The sequence below is a fragment of the Pinus tabuliformis genome, chromosome Q (genome assembly GCF_031772625.1).
Source record: "Pinus tabuliformis cultivar Carrire ecotype Pingquan chromosome Q, CPIR1, whole genome shotgun sequence".
NCBI lineage: Eukaryota > Viridiplantae > Streptophyta > Pinopsida > Pinales > Pinaceae > Pinus > Pinus tabuliformis.
Genome location: NC_142296.1, coordinates 848,263,286 through 848,280,323, shown reverse-complemented (window position 1 = coordinate 848,280,323; position 17,038 = coordinate 848,263,286). Strand labels below are relative to the sequence as shown.

General features: G+C 40.3%; 1 protein-coding gene across 1 annotated transcript in view; it reads right to left on the bottom strand.

Moving 5' to 3' along the window:
• Positions 1–14,114, bottom strand: part of LOC149222224 (3-hydroxy-3-methylglutaryl-coenzyme A reductase 1-like) — an 87,218-nt gene extending 73,104 nt beyond the window's left edge. Inside the window, exon 1 of the mRNA XM_089385313.1 lies at positions 13,040–14,114. Within this exon, the coding sequence (XP_089241439.1) occupies positions 13,040–13,929 (890 nt within the window). The 5' untranslated portion in view covers positions 13,930–14,114. The remainder of the gene's footprint in view (positions 1–13,039) is intronic.
• Between the last annotated feature and the right edge of the window lie 2,924 nt (positions 14,115–17,038).

The window sequence follows — 17,038 nt, the reverse complement described above, 5'->3', positions numbered from 1 at the left end:
GAATAGCACTTTTAGTTTAAGAATTTAACATTACCATGAACTGCATATCAACACTAGGGCAAAAATTCACTTTTATAACTTTAGACACACATCTAGAAAATTAAAAAACAAATTTGAAAAAAAGAAAAATAAAAAAAAACACAATTCAATTGGGAAACGCGGGTTGTACGGCCGGAAACGCGTTTCCTGGCCGTACCAAACGCGTTTCCGCGTTTCGTCCCAGTTTCCAGCCGGAAACGGGCCCCCCCCCCCCCCACGTTTCCTGCAACATAGGTGGTGTTGGATTCGGACACGCTGACCCCCCGGAACAGGACACGTTATATATTATTTTAATAAATATATATATATATATATATATATAATTAGATATTATCATATTCCTTACACAAATTTTAATTAATGATACAAATTTATTGATTTCAAACATAGATCTTCATCTATAGCTATTAGCATGCATTGTACATACAAAATTCAAATAAATGTCAGTGGTACTAGTCACATAAATGATAAATCTATTAAAAATTTAAATCATGATTCATAATTCATAACTGAAAGACAACTTACAACTACAAGATAGTAAGATAAACACACTGACAATTGTAGTTTTCTCATTAAGTCATCAAATCAAAATGTGTTACATAGGTAGTGTTGGTGCAATGCCAATGGCAACTAGAAATAGAAAATATAAAACAACTACAGGTATACAAGCCTCAAGGCATCAATCAGCATCAGAATCAGCATCATTGTCCCCATCATCATGGTACCCACTGCTCTCCTCTGCATCCTCCTCCTCCCTTGTATCCATAGTCGCCTCTGCATCTACTGGTATGGAGGTTGACCACTCTAAGTCATCAAATCTAACAGGCTCTAGCACTAGATCATTGAGATCCATGTTGGCCAATGCCAACTCAACAGTGGTGTCCAGACCCATATCATCAGGAACAATGTTACTTGGGAGCGGGAGCGAAAGCGGGGAGCGGGAGCGAAAACAGAAGCAGGAGCGATATATTCAGAAGCTCTTGGTTTGGTGCTCTTGATTAAATACGAGTTCCATACCCGAATACATGACAAAATTCAATGGAAACATTGCAATCCCCCAATCCTAAAATCCTGAAAAACCAGTGTTCCACGGGGACTCACCCCCCCCCCAGGGGTCTAGTTTCCTCGCTCCCCCGCGCTCCGAGGACTTGGGGACTAGAAGGGGACATTTCCCCACGCTCCCAAAAATGAGGAAACTCAGGGGGACGTGCCAGGGGGGCGTTTCCCTTCCCTGAGGGGGCGTTTCCTTGTTGTACAAGATGTTTGTACTGGCACTGAGATTTTACCGAGATATCCCAGGACTGCTGTGTATAACACAGTCCCTTCGTCCGAGATTTTCATCTTCTAATCACTGTTATATTATGCTGTCCAACATGCTTAAATTGCTACAGAAGAACCACCGAGATCAGATGTCAAGACTGTTATAGACAGCCTTGGATTTACCACGTTGTAATCTACAGCTACGTGCCATTAATGTGGGACCTTGTACATGAGTTTATAACTTTGATTGCGGCTGCCACACCTGTCATTTTTCAGCGTGAACAGTTCTTCTTTTGGCTGTAAGTTACATGTCTCTTAGACTGCGTAGAAGTTTCCCTGATCTGCGTGTAATTTCCCTTCGTGACTGTGTTTTAAATTTCTTTCCTTACTGCGGCTATATGACAACGGATCTGCGTGGCTGCCATCTATGCCTGCGGCTGTATCATGTCAATGGATCTATTGCGTGGCTCATCCTCATCAGCAACGTGGATATCCTCATGACTGTGTATGACTGCGTGGTGTATTATATGAATGCCCAGCATATATATTCAATGTATATATTTTCAACGTATATGCCATGTATGGACTCCATATTGCATTAACGTGGTTCCATATTCATATGACATGAACAGCATTTGACATGTGAATAGCGTCTAATATATGAACATCGTTTGTATACATATCACACCATGAGCAGCGCCATGAACATCGTTTAATATATGAACAGCGTTTGATATATGAACAACGTCCAATACATATCTCACCATGAACAGGCCTACGCTATGCTTTGCATCTTTTCAATTCAAACCAAATTGGCAAATTGTCCTAGTGGACTCAATTAATAAATTATATTTTATATTTATAAATTTTTAAGACCCTAACGCTCCCCCACGTTTCCTAAAAAATGGTAGGGAGCTTTTGCATAGGCCGCTCCCGCGCCCCCTCGCTCCCTCGCCCCCTCGTCCCAGAACCTTGGTGGAACACTGTGAAAAACTGATAAGTCTGCTGGATTTTGAATGAAATCTAAAATTCTACTTTCTCCATATGAAATCCGCTGAGGCTGGAACCACTCTCAAACATCCTGAGTCATTTCATGGTAATGTTAAAAATTTAAGTAAAAGGATGAAAATGAAGATTAAGGAGAATGTCACTTTTACTTTAAGAATTTAACATTACCATGAATAGCATATCAATACTAGGGCCTAGACTTGATCATGAAGCTACCAAAATGCTCTACGCCTTGCTGCAACAGCACAAATCACTTGCCAACAGCACAAATCACTTGCCAAATGAAAATATTAATGAGCAAACACGCCCTTTTCTTTCCCGCATTGAACTTAGCGAGTTCTGGAAACAGGACACATGTCCCAAAATCGCGACACGCTTTTGAAAATCGTGACACGACCTCGGACACGACGTGTCGGAAACGGACACGACGTGTCATATGATTTGGACACGAATCCAGACCGAATCGTGTCGGATTCGCTGGATTTGGGATTCGTAGGGGGTTTAGGACGAATCCGTGACTTAGGTATGGGCCCATTTGAGAAATCATTGATCAAAGATGGAACAATCAACTCCATCACCCTATAAATGCAACTGGGTATTTTTTGAACCCAACGTATCATTATAAAGCTCTGGAGACAGAAGCTTTGAGTGGGGAGGTTAGAGATGGATTGATTTACTGCATTGACCGCATGGTCCCTAAGGAGAGTGACCAACTGGAGATACACTGACAAATCAATTGTTTCAGCAGAACCACAGGTACCTTTGGTAAGAACCTAGCAAGAATTGCAAGGGAAGCAGATGAGCCATGTAAACAAACAATTTCAATTTTCAAATTCTTATTTTGTTAAATAGTTTATAATTTGAAAGTTGGATATAATTTGTCGAGCTAACTCATTACACAACTATGTTTTTTACAGCACAATGGTGGGAGGCATTTGGTAGCCATTGTCCTCGATTGCAGAAGTTTGGAACCTGTATTCTGAGTCAAACTTGCAGTGTTACTAGGTGTGAACACAATTGGTTTGTCTTTGAGAGGATTCACAGGAATAAGAGAAATCATTTGGAACAAAAACAGTTAAATAATCTAGTTTATGTCCAATACAACCTCCAGCTAAGATGCAACCAATTATTGAACAAAAGACCTAATACAAATCCCATTGTGTTGGAAGATATTGAGCCAACATTAGATTGGGTAGTGGAGAGTCATCCAGCAAAGTTTGATTCTGATGAGGATATTGCTATTGATTTTGGAGGCAATAGTTGAACATCATGTCAGTTAAATGCAGATCCACTAGTACCAGGCCCAGCCCCAAGTCCTCTAGTTGCAGGCACTTCCTCTACTCAGCCACGACGCAAGCACGTAGCTCGTCTATCTCAACGTGCAATTGTTGCGCCTACTAGTGCTACTACTTCTACAGTTGCAGTTGGAGATCGTGGTGAGGAGGAAGAGCCATAGGTTTCCCTGTCCGACTCTGATTCAGAGTCTGAGCCAAATGATGTTGGGTTCTCTAGCAGTAGCCAGTAATGACTAGTGATGTTTTACTTTTGTTGTAGAGGCCATTTAGAGCCTCCTTGGTTATGTTTTTTTTATTCTGATCTCTACGCCATGTATGTATTGGACAGTGCACTGGGTGCCATTTTGATATAATGGATATATTCATGAGCCTACTTTGATCATATGTTGTCTTCTCTATATATTTTAATGCTTTGTGTTTGGAAACATGAATGAAAATCTTTAAACTTATGTTTTTTCATATTAAAAAAATATTTTATGTATTTTTTACAACGACCAAGTCATTGAAATCAACTAGACCGAGTCGAAGTCAAAGTCAGAATCAACCCTTGCTAGGCTCTGAACCCGAGTCAGAGTTTTAAAACATTGGTCCCTTAGGTTAGTTTAGTTCATATGTTGTGTGGGTGGACTTGCTCCAACTCTAAAAGTACTGTTGATATCTTTGTACATCCATGATGAATGTTCGTTGCTATGTTATCATGGTTATTGGGGGTTCATGGACCTCTATGTTTGTTGTTAGTTGCATGAGATACAAAGTTATTTACATGATTACGCATAGTTGTTCAATATGCTTCATTTAGCTTGTTATGCATTATTAATGAACAAATATGTATTCTTGTGTATTTGCAATGAGATGGTTTGTGTAAATACTCTCATGATGTGGGGGACTTGCAGATCCCTATAGTTGTTTATATGACTCCTAATTTGCAAAGCTACTACATGATTAGGTATGGTTATCTAATGACCCCAGTGAAGCTACAATGGTGGATGAAAGTCCATGGTTGGGTGTTATGGCTGACAAGGAGTCTATGTTGCCTATGAATTAATGAAGTTATGTTGTTAAAGTGCTAAAATATGATAGTGATGGTTCATATCCATTCTGTAGAAGGATTTGGTGTTGTTGTAGAGTGTTGTTAATCATGGATTGGCTTGTTGTAATGATTAATAACAGGTATATTCATATTTCAGCGAGTTTATTATGTCTGTGGCTAGCACATGGATTGGATGTGCTTGATATGAGGTTGCAATCCAATGAATATGGATGTTCTGGGCAAAGCCAAGCTCCTAGGATAACCTTGCCTAGTACCTTGAAACACTTGAGAAAACCTTAAAATTCTCCAAGTTCGAATAAGGTAGAAATTTTCCTTGTATTCAAAAGTATCTGGACAGGTTTACGTGATCTGGACATGTCTAGGACTCTGGACATCCAGGAGAATGGTTGTGGTGCAATTTCGTGGTAGAACCAGATTTCAGATGAACCCGGATTGAGGCATATATGGGGTGGGGACCAATAGAGTGGTTAATCAACAGACAAGCATCCAAGCGGTCAAGCAATTAATGCTTGCGCCAACTTAAACTACTTTGAGGGCGGATTTTAGATTGAATCTAGGGTGGGTCCTACTCGACCAAACCTTGACGCAGGCCAGATGATTATTCAATTGGCAAGTGAATCCAAGAATCTAGACATTCAACCAAGAATCATGTGTTCACTCTAGCAAAAGACTTGGATCCGAATTTTGGAGAAGAATGGGCCTCATTTGGAGTGGGGCCCAATTTGGGTAAATCTCACGAGGCCCGAATGAGTGGCTAAAGCCAAATATCGAGGATGATGGAAATAAGTGGGGATCCAGATGTGTCTAGGAATCTAGATCATTTGTCATGCGAGAAATCTTGGGAAATTCGGATCTCTTTATAAACCAAATATAGCATAAAACAAAGAAATAACATGCAAGGGTCGGACTCAGTGTGGTCCACAAGATGTCTATGTGGCAAGGGTTATGTGAACTTATCCATGTCCATGTTGGTGTGAAGGATGATGCGGCACTGCTTAGGGAGGTGATGGAGCCACACGGGCACCACATGGGTACCATGTGGGCATTACGTGGGAGGGTCTTGCTTACGTGGCAAGAATTAAATGAAAAAACTTTAAATGGGCATAATTTTTTGTCCTGGCATCAAATCAAAGATCAAATTTATATCATCATAAAGCTCTTGACAAGCTGGACGCAATGGTGTGTTCCAAGGTTAATTCTGCTAACTTTGGAAAAGAATGATTTCTAGAACCCAATCTTCTTAATGAGACCATGGAGATCGGGTTAGTTAAAAGTAATACCTCCCATCAGCCTAGAAAAGTCAACGAGGTAGGAGGGAGTGTTACAGCAATTACAATCTCACTCTTTTAAGGGTACCCATCCATGCATTTAACTACCTTCAACAATATTACATGTAATAACCATTGTTTTTAAAAACGGCCATTTTGAAACCAACTCGGCCGAGTTGGTCCGAGTCATAGCCCCACCGGGTCGACTCGGCCTTTGAACCGGACCGGTCGGCCGAGTTGGCTAACAACTCGACCGGCTCGGTAACAACCCAACCGGCTCGGCTGAGTCCAAGCCAACTCAGTGGGCTCGGTAACAGCGGCCAGTCAAGTCACTTCAACGCAATTTTTTTTTTGAAATTTTCTTTTTGGGGACCCCAAAGCCCAATGTAATCTGCCTTTGGGTTCTTTGGGGTCCATTCCCCTCTCCTAAACCCTATAAAACCCACCCAACCCCTCTCATTTCCTCACAGCCATCTCATTGCATTTGAGTGAGAATTTGAGTGAGAGTTTGTGAGGAGTTGTGGAGTTTGTTTTTGGAGCAGCAGTGAGAAGTCTTGGGCAAACATTGTAGCAAGAGTGAGGAGCTTCTTGGGTAGCCATTGGAGCAGCATTGAAGAGTTGGTTTGTTGGAGCAACCTTGAGGAGGCAGCTTGTGCCTAGAGGTATTTTTTTTCACTTGTAAAAAACTATTTTTGCTTATTTATTTTTTTGTGCAAATCTGGAAATTGAAAAGAGTGTTTTTTATGAAAGAAATGAACATTGAAGCAAAGCTATTTTTTTGTTTTCATTTTTAGATTTTTTTTCCTTTGATTTCCAAGTGAAAAAATGGCACCTAGAGCGAAAGATGTTGCTTGGGCATATGTTGAAATGGTTGATAGTCAAATGCATTGCAAATTTTGCCATAGAAAAAATTAAGGAAGGTCCTGGGGGCATTAATAGGCTGAAACAACACTTGGCAAGGATTAGAGGCCAAATTACTACATGTGAATCAACAGAAATTGGGGAGATTAGGAAGGATTTGTTAGCCAAATTTGAGAAGTTTAAAGAATAAAAGGCTAGGCAAAAAGAATTAGAGGCTGAAATTGGGATGAAGAGGAGTATACAAAAAATGATGGCTACCAACCCCCATTTTGATTTTGATTTTGAGGGTTCTTCTTCTATCCCTTGTATTGATGCATCCAACCCGTTCCGATATGTTCCTCCCTCTTTGGAGTCTATTCAAGAAAAGGGTAAGGGTAAAATGAAAAAGAAGGGTGATATTGTTAAAATTGGCAACTAGGGCCAAACTCCATGTCGGTCATCTTATTTATGGCAGCTGATATTTTTCTTGGATCCATCTCATCGAGAGGTGTAGGATTGATCTAAAGATCATCCAATTTCGATAATAATTCATGGAGTTATGAATTTATTTGCGTTATAAGACAATTCGTCAAGGTCGGCCAGCAACCAAATAAACCCCACATGTGCTCAACATTTTAGTATAAATAAAGGTGGCCTTCAAGTCATTTCAACACATTTGGGATCTCTTCCTCTCTCTACTTGTCTTTGGGTTTTAGTACGAGGAGAGATCCCAAGGAATAACGTTGCCCTAATCCAAAGGGCAGAAAGCCCGAAAAGCCGAAAAAGCCGAAACTGCCGGAAAAGCCAGAAATGTCGGAAAAGCTCAAACTGCCAAAAAATCCGGAACTGCCGAAAAGCCGGAACTGTAGGAAAAGCCAGAAAATCCAGAAAAGCCAGAAATGTCGGAATTGCGAGAAAAGTCAGAACTACCGGAAAAGCCGAAACTGCCGGGACTGTTGGAACTACTTGGAACAACCAGAACTGTCGGAACTGCCAGGAACAACCCAAACTTCCAGAACTATCGGGAACTGCCGAAACAGCCAGAGCATCTATCTCTGAAGGAGAGAAGCATGCAAGGGACAACGAACTAACATTGGGACAACTGTATGGTGCTTAACAGCAAATACATCAAGCATGCAATGTTACAGCTAGCATGCAAGGGACAACTAGCATGCTAGGGGCAACAAGCAAGCAAGGTGCAGCCAACACATAGGTCAGGATGGCAACATGGTGCAGCAATGGCACATAATGCAGTACAGTGATGGGTACAATCATGATTAATGAAGCGTGATGAGATGCACCATAGTGATGATGGGTGCAACATGGTGCAGCGCGGTGAGGTGCAGCATGATGACAAAATGCAGCACAATGATAGGTGAAGGAGTCACCTTGGAGAATTAGTTGAAGCAGCATGTTTTCAACTGATCTCATGTATCATCCTATTAGAGATGATCTATGCTCTTATCTAGATACGTCAAAGTGTTGACTTCTGTTGTAAACGTACTATCTCTCTCTCTCTCTCTTTGCTGAACTATTGAAGAACATATAAGAAGAATTGATCAAGGGTTTCCCCACATTGGGGTTTGTCCGTGGCTAGCGCCACATCTTGTGTCCTCTTGTCTTGGCATGTCTTCTGCGATTTATGTTTATGTTCTATCCGCAATTTACATTAATATTGATGTGATTGCTAATCTGGAAAAGATATGGAGCTAACTATGAAAATTGAAATAAATTGCTCTAAGCATAGAACATACCTAAAATTAACATGGTTTCAGAGCTGAGGTGAAGACAATGCCCAAGCAAGAGTGAAAGAGCAATCACAGAAGAGAGTTGGGAAAGAAAAAAAGGATCAGTGGATTCCTCATCCGTCTTCAAATTCACCAAGGGTGAAGTCAAAGCAAAGAATATTATCAGAATGGCGCAACGGAATATGGCCTACCTAAAGATCACTTCATTAGGAGACCGAATCTCAGGGTGGAAGGAAAGGCATATAACTAGTTTGGCCATTATGCGAAGGAGTGTGCGAATGGTAGAGACACATCACTTGATGATGATAACAATCATTCCAGTGACATTTTCAATGATCAAAGGAATGACAAGTAATGCAAGTCATCAAGGAAATGGCTGACTCTTCATAGAAAGCAAGGAACCCCAGGTATGAAGAATCAAAAGTTGTTTCTGATAAGATAAAGAAGTGTTATCTTGTATTCACCCTCTCCTTCAGATTCTTTGGGAATCTGGCTTATAGATTGTAGTGCTTCAAGGCACTTCATCGAATAGATGGGTGCACTCTCTAATTTGGTAGAGATGGAAACAATCATGGGATCATACTTGGAGCCGATGCCACCTATCCCGGAAAGGGTGTAGGGAATCTTAACTCTCAATTGAATAAGGGTAACTCGATTCATTTACAAAATCTCTTTTATGTACCTGATCGCAAGAAGAACCTGGTGTCCATATCGAAAATGGAAGTCAAAGGTTTCAGGGTGGCATTCATCGATGGAAAGGTACGTGTTAAAAAATATAATTTTCAAAGATGCTTTTTCTCATGGGTTCAAGGTTGGAAATTTGTATCAAGTTGCAAGATGGTCCATTGGGGATCATGTCAGAAAAGCCAAAACTGTCAGAACTATCGGGACTGCCTGGAACAACCGGAACTGTCAGAACTGCCAAGAACAGCCGGAACTACCAGGAACTTTTGAAACAGCGGGAGCATCTGTCTCCAAAAGAGAGAAGCATGCAAGGGACAGCAAACTAACATTGGGACAGTTGTATGGTACTTAGCAGCAAATACACCAAGCATGCAATGTTACAACTAGCATGCAACAACAAGCATGCTAAGGACAACAAGCATGCTAGGGACAACAAGCAAGCAAGGGGCAACAAATAAGCAAGGTGCAGCCAACACATAGGTCAAAATGGCAACATGGTGCAGCAATGGCACATAATGCAGTACAGTGATGGGTACAGTCATGATTAATGAAGCGTGATGAGATGCACCATAGTGATGATAGGTGCAGCATAGTGCAGCGCGGTGAGGTGCAGCATGATGACGAAATGCAGCATAACGATAGTTGAAGGAGTCACCTTGGAGAATTAGTTGAAGCAACATGTCTTCAATTGATCTCATGTATCATCTTCTTAGAGATGATCTATGCTCTTATCTAGATACGTCAAAGTGTTGACTTCTGTTGTAAACATACTATCTCTCTCTCTCTCTTTGTTGAACTATTGAAGAACATATAAGAAGAATTGATAAAGGGTTTCCCCACATTGGGGTTTGTCCCTGGCTAGCGCCACAACTTGTGTCCTCTTGTCTTGGTTTGTCTTCTGCGATTTATGTTTATGTTCTATCTGCAGTTTACATTAATGCTAATGTGATTGCTAATCTGGAAAAGATATGGAGCTAACTGTGAAAATTCAAATAAATTGCTCTAAGCATAGAACATACCTAAAATTAATAGATATGAATATCAAAAGTTATTTCACTGTCACACCCTCCTCTCCATGAGATGCACATGGTCCTCAAGCTAGTAGAACTTTGCAGCCCACTTTAGATGACCATTGGAAGAAAAAATTGAGGGAGACTACTTGTTATTACATATGTAGATGGTGGTATGATGTTGATATCCCCTTCAATGCTTCCCATTCACCATATTAAGAATTGAGGGAGACTACTTGTGATTACATATGTAGATGGTGGTATGATGTTGATACCCCCTTCCATGCTTCTCGTTCACCATATTAAGAATTGAGGGAGACTGCTTGTGATTACATATGTAGATGGTGGTATGATGTTGATATCTCCTTCAATGCTTCCCGTTCACCATATTATGAACCTATGTTTGATGCCATACATGTTGTTGGAAAAGGCTTCAAAGGCCCTACTATGCATGAGGTAAGGGGGTATTGTTTGTAGAAAGAAATTGCCTCCATTAATGAGTATTTGAAAGATTTCAAGGACTCATGGGCAAGAACAGGATGTACCATCATGTCAAATGGATGGACTAATCAAAGGAACCGTACCATCATAAACTTTCTTATCTTCTGCCCACAGGGAACCATGTTTCTAAAATCAGTTGATGCATTTGATAAGGTAAAAGATGGACAATTGTTGTTTCAGCTATTGGATGAGGTTGTTGAGGAGGTGGGGGTGACTAATGTTGTTCAAGTCATCATAGATAATGCCTCTAACTATGTTCTTGCTGGTAAACTGTTAGAGGAAAAACACAAAACCATCTTTTGGACCCCATGTGCTGCACATTGCATAGACCTCATGCATGAGGGTATTGGCAAATTAGATTGGGTCAAAAACATTGTAGATCATGCCAAAAGCATAACAAAATTTATCTACAACCATACATGGATTTTGAGCCTTATGAGGAGACACACAGGGGGCAAGGATATTATTAGGCTTGTTATCACTAACTTTGCTACTCATTTTTTGACATTGCAATCTATGCTTTCACGACATAGAAACTTGCAAAAGATATTTTCCAGTGATGAGGAATCAAAGCCAATGGTCTCACAAACAGGATGGCAGAGAATTGAAAAAGAAAGTTAATGAAGAAATATTTTGGAGAAAGGTAGCAGCGATTGTGAAGGTTGTTGAGCCACTGGTTAAGGTGTCGCGGTTGGTGGATGGGGAAAGATTGGCTATGGGCTTCATTTATAAGGCTATGGATCAAGCAAAGGAGCAAATAAAGAGGACATACAAGGATAAAGTGGTTAAGCATGGGCCCCTATACATGCAGCTGGGTATTTTTTGAACCCACGGTATCATTATAAAGCTCTAGCGGCAGGAGCTCTAAAGGGGGAGGTTAGAGATGGATTGATTGACTGCATTGATCGCATGATCCATTGGAATGTGATCAGCTGGAGATACACCGACAGGTCACAACCTTCAGCAAAGCCACAGATACCTTTGGGAAGAACCTAACAAAGATTGCAAGGGAAGCAGATGAGCCAGGTAAACAAAAATTTAAATTTTCAAATTCTTAATACTTATTTTGTTAAATCATTTATAATTTGAAAGTTGGATATAATTTGTAATTTTGTTGAGCTAACTCATTACACTCCTATGTTTTTTGCAGCACAATGGTGGGAGGCTTTTGGTAGCCATTGTCCTAAATTGTAGAATTTTGCAATTCGTATTTTGAGTCAAACTTGCAATGCTACTGGGTGTGAGCGCAATTGGTCTGTCTTTGAGAGGATTCACACGAAGAAAAGAAACCGTTTGGATAAAAAACAGTGACATGATCTAGTCCATGTCGAATACAACCTTTGGCTCAGACGCAACCAATTGCTGAACAAAAGACCTGATTCAGATCCCATTGTGTTGGAAGACATTGATCCAACATCAGATTGGGTAGTGGAGAGTCATCATGCAGAGTTTGATTCTGATGAGGATATTGATTATGATTTACAGACGGTGGCATCACTCCAACATAATGTTCAGTTGAATGCAGATCCACTTGTACCAGCCTCAAGGCTAGCCCTAAGTCCTCCAGTTGCAAGCGCTTCCTCTGCTCAGCCACGACAAAAGCACATATCTCATCTATCTCAGCTTGTAGCTGCTGCACAACCTACTAGTGCTACCACTTCTACAATTGCAATTGGAGATGATGATGAGGAGGTGCCATGGGCTTTGCTCTCTAACTCTGATCAAGAGGTTGAGCTAGATGATGTTGGCTCCTCTAGCAGTAGAAAGTAGTACTGGTCACAATTTACTGTTGTTGTAGAGGCCATTTCTAGCCTCCTTGGTTATGTGTTTTTATTTTGATCTCTATATCATCATCATGTATGTATTGGACAATGCACTAGGTGCCATTTTGATATAATGGATATATTCATGAGCCTACTTTGATCATATGTTGTCTTCTATCTATATTCTTATGTTGTGTTTTTGGAAACATGAATGAAAATCTTTAAAATTATATTTTTTTATAATAAAAAAATATTTAATGTATTTTTTACAACGACCAAATCATTGAAATCGAGTCGGCCGAGTCAATACCGAGTTGGAGTCGGAGTCGGAGTCAACCCTAGGCCGAGTCGGAGTCGGAATTTTAAAACATTGGTAATAACCACAATAATCAAAACGGAAAATGCAAACAGAAACAAAATTGAAGACAAGGAAATGCATTACTAAGATGCCCCAGTTATGAAAATATGAGTTTGCAAAAATGCAAAACAATATGCTAGAAAACTCAAATGTATCAGAAAAGTTTATTACATGGATTGGATTTAAAAAAAAGCAGCCCGTGAGCACTACTGACCTGTTGAAGAGAATAGACAATGTATCGAAATTGTTGGGATCTTCTAGATAAAACTTAAGCTCCGCTGCCCGTTTAATGCTCTTAAATCGCACAACTGGAGCCCTGGTCATCCCATCTTTCAAAAGAATGCTAGTAGCCCCACCTGACTGGTAAATTGCCTTGCATCCTCTATTAGTACTGGCAACGAGACAACCCTCTGTGGTGGCCATGGGGACAATGTAGTCCATGCCATCGAGCAGCAGAGGCCCAACCACACCCACAGGAACCTTCACATACCCCACAGGCAACTCGCAGCATTGCCCCAGAATGGACTCGTAATCAAAACCCTCCAAAGGAAGCCCCTCCAAAGAATTCCCGGTAATCATTTCCACCGCCCTGCGCCTCACAGAAGCCGCCCTCTTGCAGTCCCCGAACCTTGACTCCAACGAATGAGATGCCACACTTCCATTGACAACAGCCAATGCAATATCTTCGTCACTATTGCTATCAATCACCTTGTCACGGCGTTCAAGCTGAGGACTTTGTTGTGAGACAGGAGAAGAGGATTTTCTGTTATCATTCCGTTCGTTGTCAAGATCCCAAGTCTTGGCAATGATGTTCTGTACGAAGGCGATCCCAAAGAATCCCAGCAAGTAACTGAAAGAAGCCAGGAAGGACAGAAGGGCCAAGATCTCCACGAAGCTCAACATGTAGAGCGGGATCGAGATTCGAACCTTCTCCCTCCACTTCTGTATGAGAAAATACGAGGCGAAGAAAAAAAGCACCAAGAATACCTTGTTCGTGAAGGTAACGGGAAGAGGCAGAGCATCCGACGCCATTGCAGATGCCTTGGAATCCTTCTTGCGCCACGTCTGGTGCTCGAATCTCAACTTCACCCCCACCCATCCCATGATCGACTGTGCAAACCAGTTTTGGACGTGCTCTCATATAAAACTGGGAGACACGGAAGAGAAATCGGCATGCGAAGATGGAGTCCAAGGGTGATCTACCTTTTTGAGTTATTTCAAATCAAACCCTTGCATGCCGACAAATATTGACATTCGAAACCTCGACAGAGTTTTGAATTAGATTCATGGCACTATCGATCTATATATATATATATAAAAGAATTTTATTTTTGTTCTCTTCCCCGAACGATGTCACATGCGTGCAGGCCACGGAATTATAAACAGTGTTGCTAATTAATAGGAAAGCGCCATTTGTTGAACGGTTGCATTTAGCTAATAATAGGAAATTACTCATAAATACATACTTCCACCAAAAAGAATTATGTGCCACTTCTTGTCATTATTGTGCAATTCAGGTTTATTGTTATTTTTCACCGACACAACGTTTGGTCAACTTATTATTTGGAAATGATATTTGTATTTTAAAATTATTGGATAAAGTTAATATTTAAAAGTAACATTAGATTTGATAATAATAATAAAAATTATGAAACGTCACTTTTATTATATATAGAGTTATATTCAAAAGAAACATTTAGATTTGATAATAATCTCTTTTTCTATGAAACGTCATTTTAGAAGAGAGCTTGATAATAACAGTGATAAAAGTGTGCTAAACGTCAATAAAGTTGATGAAATTTTATAAACTATTTAAATGGTGTAAAAAAATTATTAAATAATAATTTATCTCAAAGTTAATAAAGTTAGTAAAATTTTATAAATTATTTAAATAGGGGTAAAAAAATTATTAAATAATAATTTATTTTAAATTGAATTTAGACTTTTGTGATTTATTTTAAGAAAAGTAAGAAAATTTTCGATAAAAATCACATCATCTGAATTTTGTGGACGTCTAGTATGGTTCATCCTAAGACAAGATGAAAAACAAGATCTTGGCATCAAGTTAAATAGATGAAGATTAAAAAAATTAGCTTTTAGATTTTACTAAATAAATAATATTATAAATAAATAGATAAATTATATTTTCATATAAAGAAAACATTTAGATTTGACTAAATAAATAATATTTTAATATAAAAAAATAATTGTCCGTATTAGTTGGCTCTATATCACGATGTTATTAACACACCTAGGCTTCCCTATCCCCTTCATCCGATGGATTATGTGTTGTATATCTTCTGTCTCTTTTAGCGTTCATCAATGGATTTGCATCCAATTTCTTCCATGCCGAGAGGGGTCTCAAGCAGGGTTGTCCACTCTCCCCACTACTCTTCCTAATGGTCATGGAGGGATTAAGCAGGCTAATTTCGCATGAGAAAAGAGTTGGGAGATTACAGGGTCTCAAAATTACGGATCATTGCATCCTTACTCATCTCCTTTTCGTTGATGATGTGCTCATTTTTCTCGACGGCGGCATTCATGACTTCAATACCCTATCTAATGTAATGCAATTATTTTGTACAGTAACAAGGATGGAAATAAATAGACCAAACTCCACCATTACCTTCTTGGCATGCTCACCACAGGAATCTCGACAAGCCTATCTAAAGCCTCCCTTTCAAAGCCTTTTGTTGGAGGAGGGATTAAAATAGTTGGGATTCCGCATTAAATCACATGGATACAAAATTGTCGACTGGACCTGGCTAGTGTCTAAGGTAGAAAAAAGGCTGACCAACTAGAACCATCGATTCTTGTCCAGAGCTGGGCGACTGGTGCTTATCAAATCCATTCTAGAAGCTACTCCAGTTTACTGGATGTCGCTTTCCTGGATACCACAAGGAATTCTCTCTAGAATACAAAGAATTTGCTGCAATTTCCTCTGGAAGGGGCACAAGGAAGGAAAGCCTTTTGCCTGGGTAAAATGGAGCCGCATTGCTTTACCAAAAAAATGGGGGGGATGGGGCCTCAAAGATCTCCCTACCTTTGCACATGCATTGGCTGCCAAATTGGGATGGCTCCTTCTAAAGACCAAAAGTTTATGGACAAAAGTGGTCATTTATAAATATATTTGGCCACAAAATCTCATGGATTGGGTCTGATTACCAACTTGGAACAAACATGGTATATCAATCATTTGGAAGGTTGTTCTACAAACCCTCCCCACCATCAGGAGTGGATTAACCCGGCACATAAATAATGGTACAGCAGTTTGCATTGGGGTAGACCAATCGATTGGATGCAGCAATCTATACCAACTCCCTCCAGCACTTATTTCTTTTCTTAATAGCAGGGGCATCTACTCAATTGCACACATTGTGGACCAGCTGAACTCGTCCATATACCAACAAGCATGGAAGTCTGCAGATAATCTTGGCATCCCAGATCAGTGGACACAGGACTGGGGGAATTATACAATTGCATTATTTGAATGGCATGTTTGAATAATGGATGACGATGACAATCTGATTTGGGCCTCGGCAGCACATGAGGCATATTCACCAAAAGAGGGATACCCCATTATCCACGCTGCTCATAAACCCACTGTCTTGGAAAGTTGGTGGCGTGCAATCTGGAAACTTAAGGCACCACCTCGTACGCGACTCTTCATGTGGAACATCATTATGAACAAGACTCCAACAGACACTAATCCAATGAAAAGATCTTTCCTGGGTCCTTCTTGGTGTGTCATTTGCCAACAAGAGGAGGAATCAAATGATCATGTATTCCTAGAGGAATCAAATGATCATGTATTCCTGTCCTGCTCAACCTCTCGTTATATCTGGATGCAAGTGCTTTCCTCGTTGAACATCACACAGCGCTGGGAGCGAAACGACATCAAGGAAGCATGGAACAGTTGGTGGAATGCTTCCTCCAACATGAAAATCCACAATCTTCCATTGATCATATGTTGGCATATTTGGTTAAGCAGGAACAAAACCATTTTTAAAAACATGCAAATCTGGTGGCCGTTGATTATTACTAAGATCTGCAACAGCTTCAATGAAATTCCCGAGGATGAACAGTTCTCCTCTGCTCGATCTATCATTCCCAAAGTTATTGACCATGATCATCCATGGGCCTTGTTGTCGCACAAAATGTCTAGGCACTGCGATAACGCTCAAATCGGGGGTTGTCACCCTGATCCCCAATA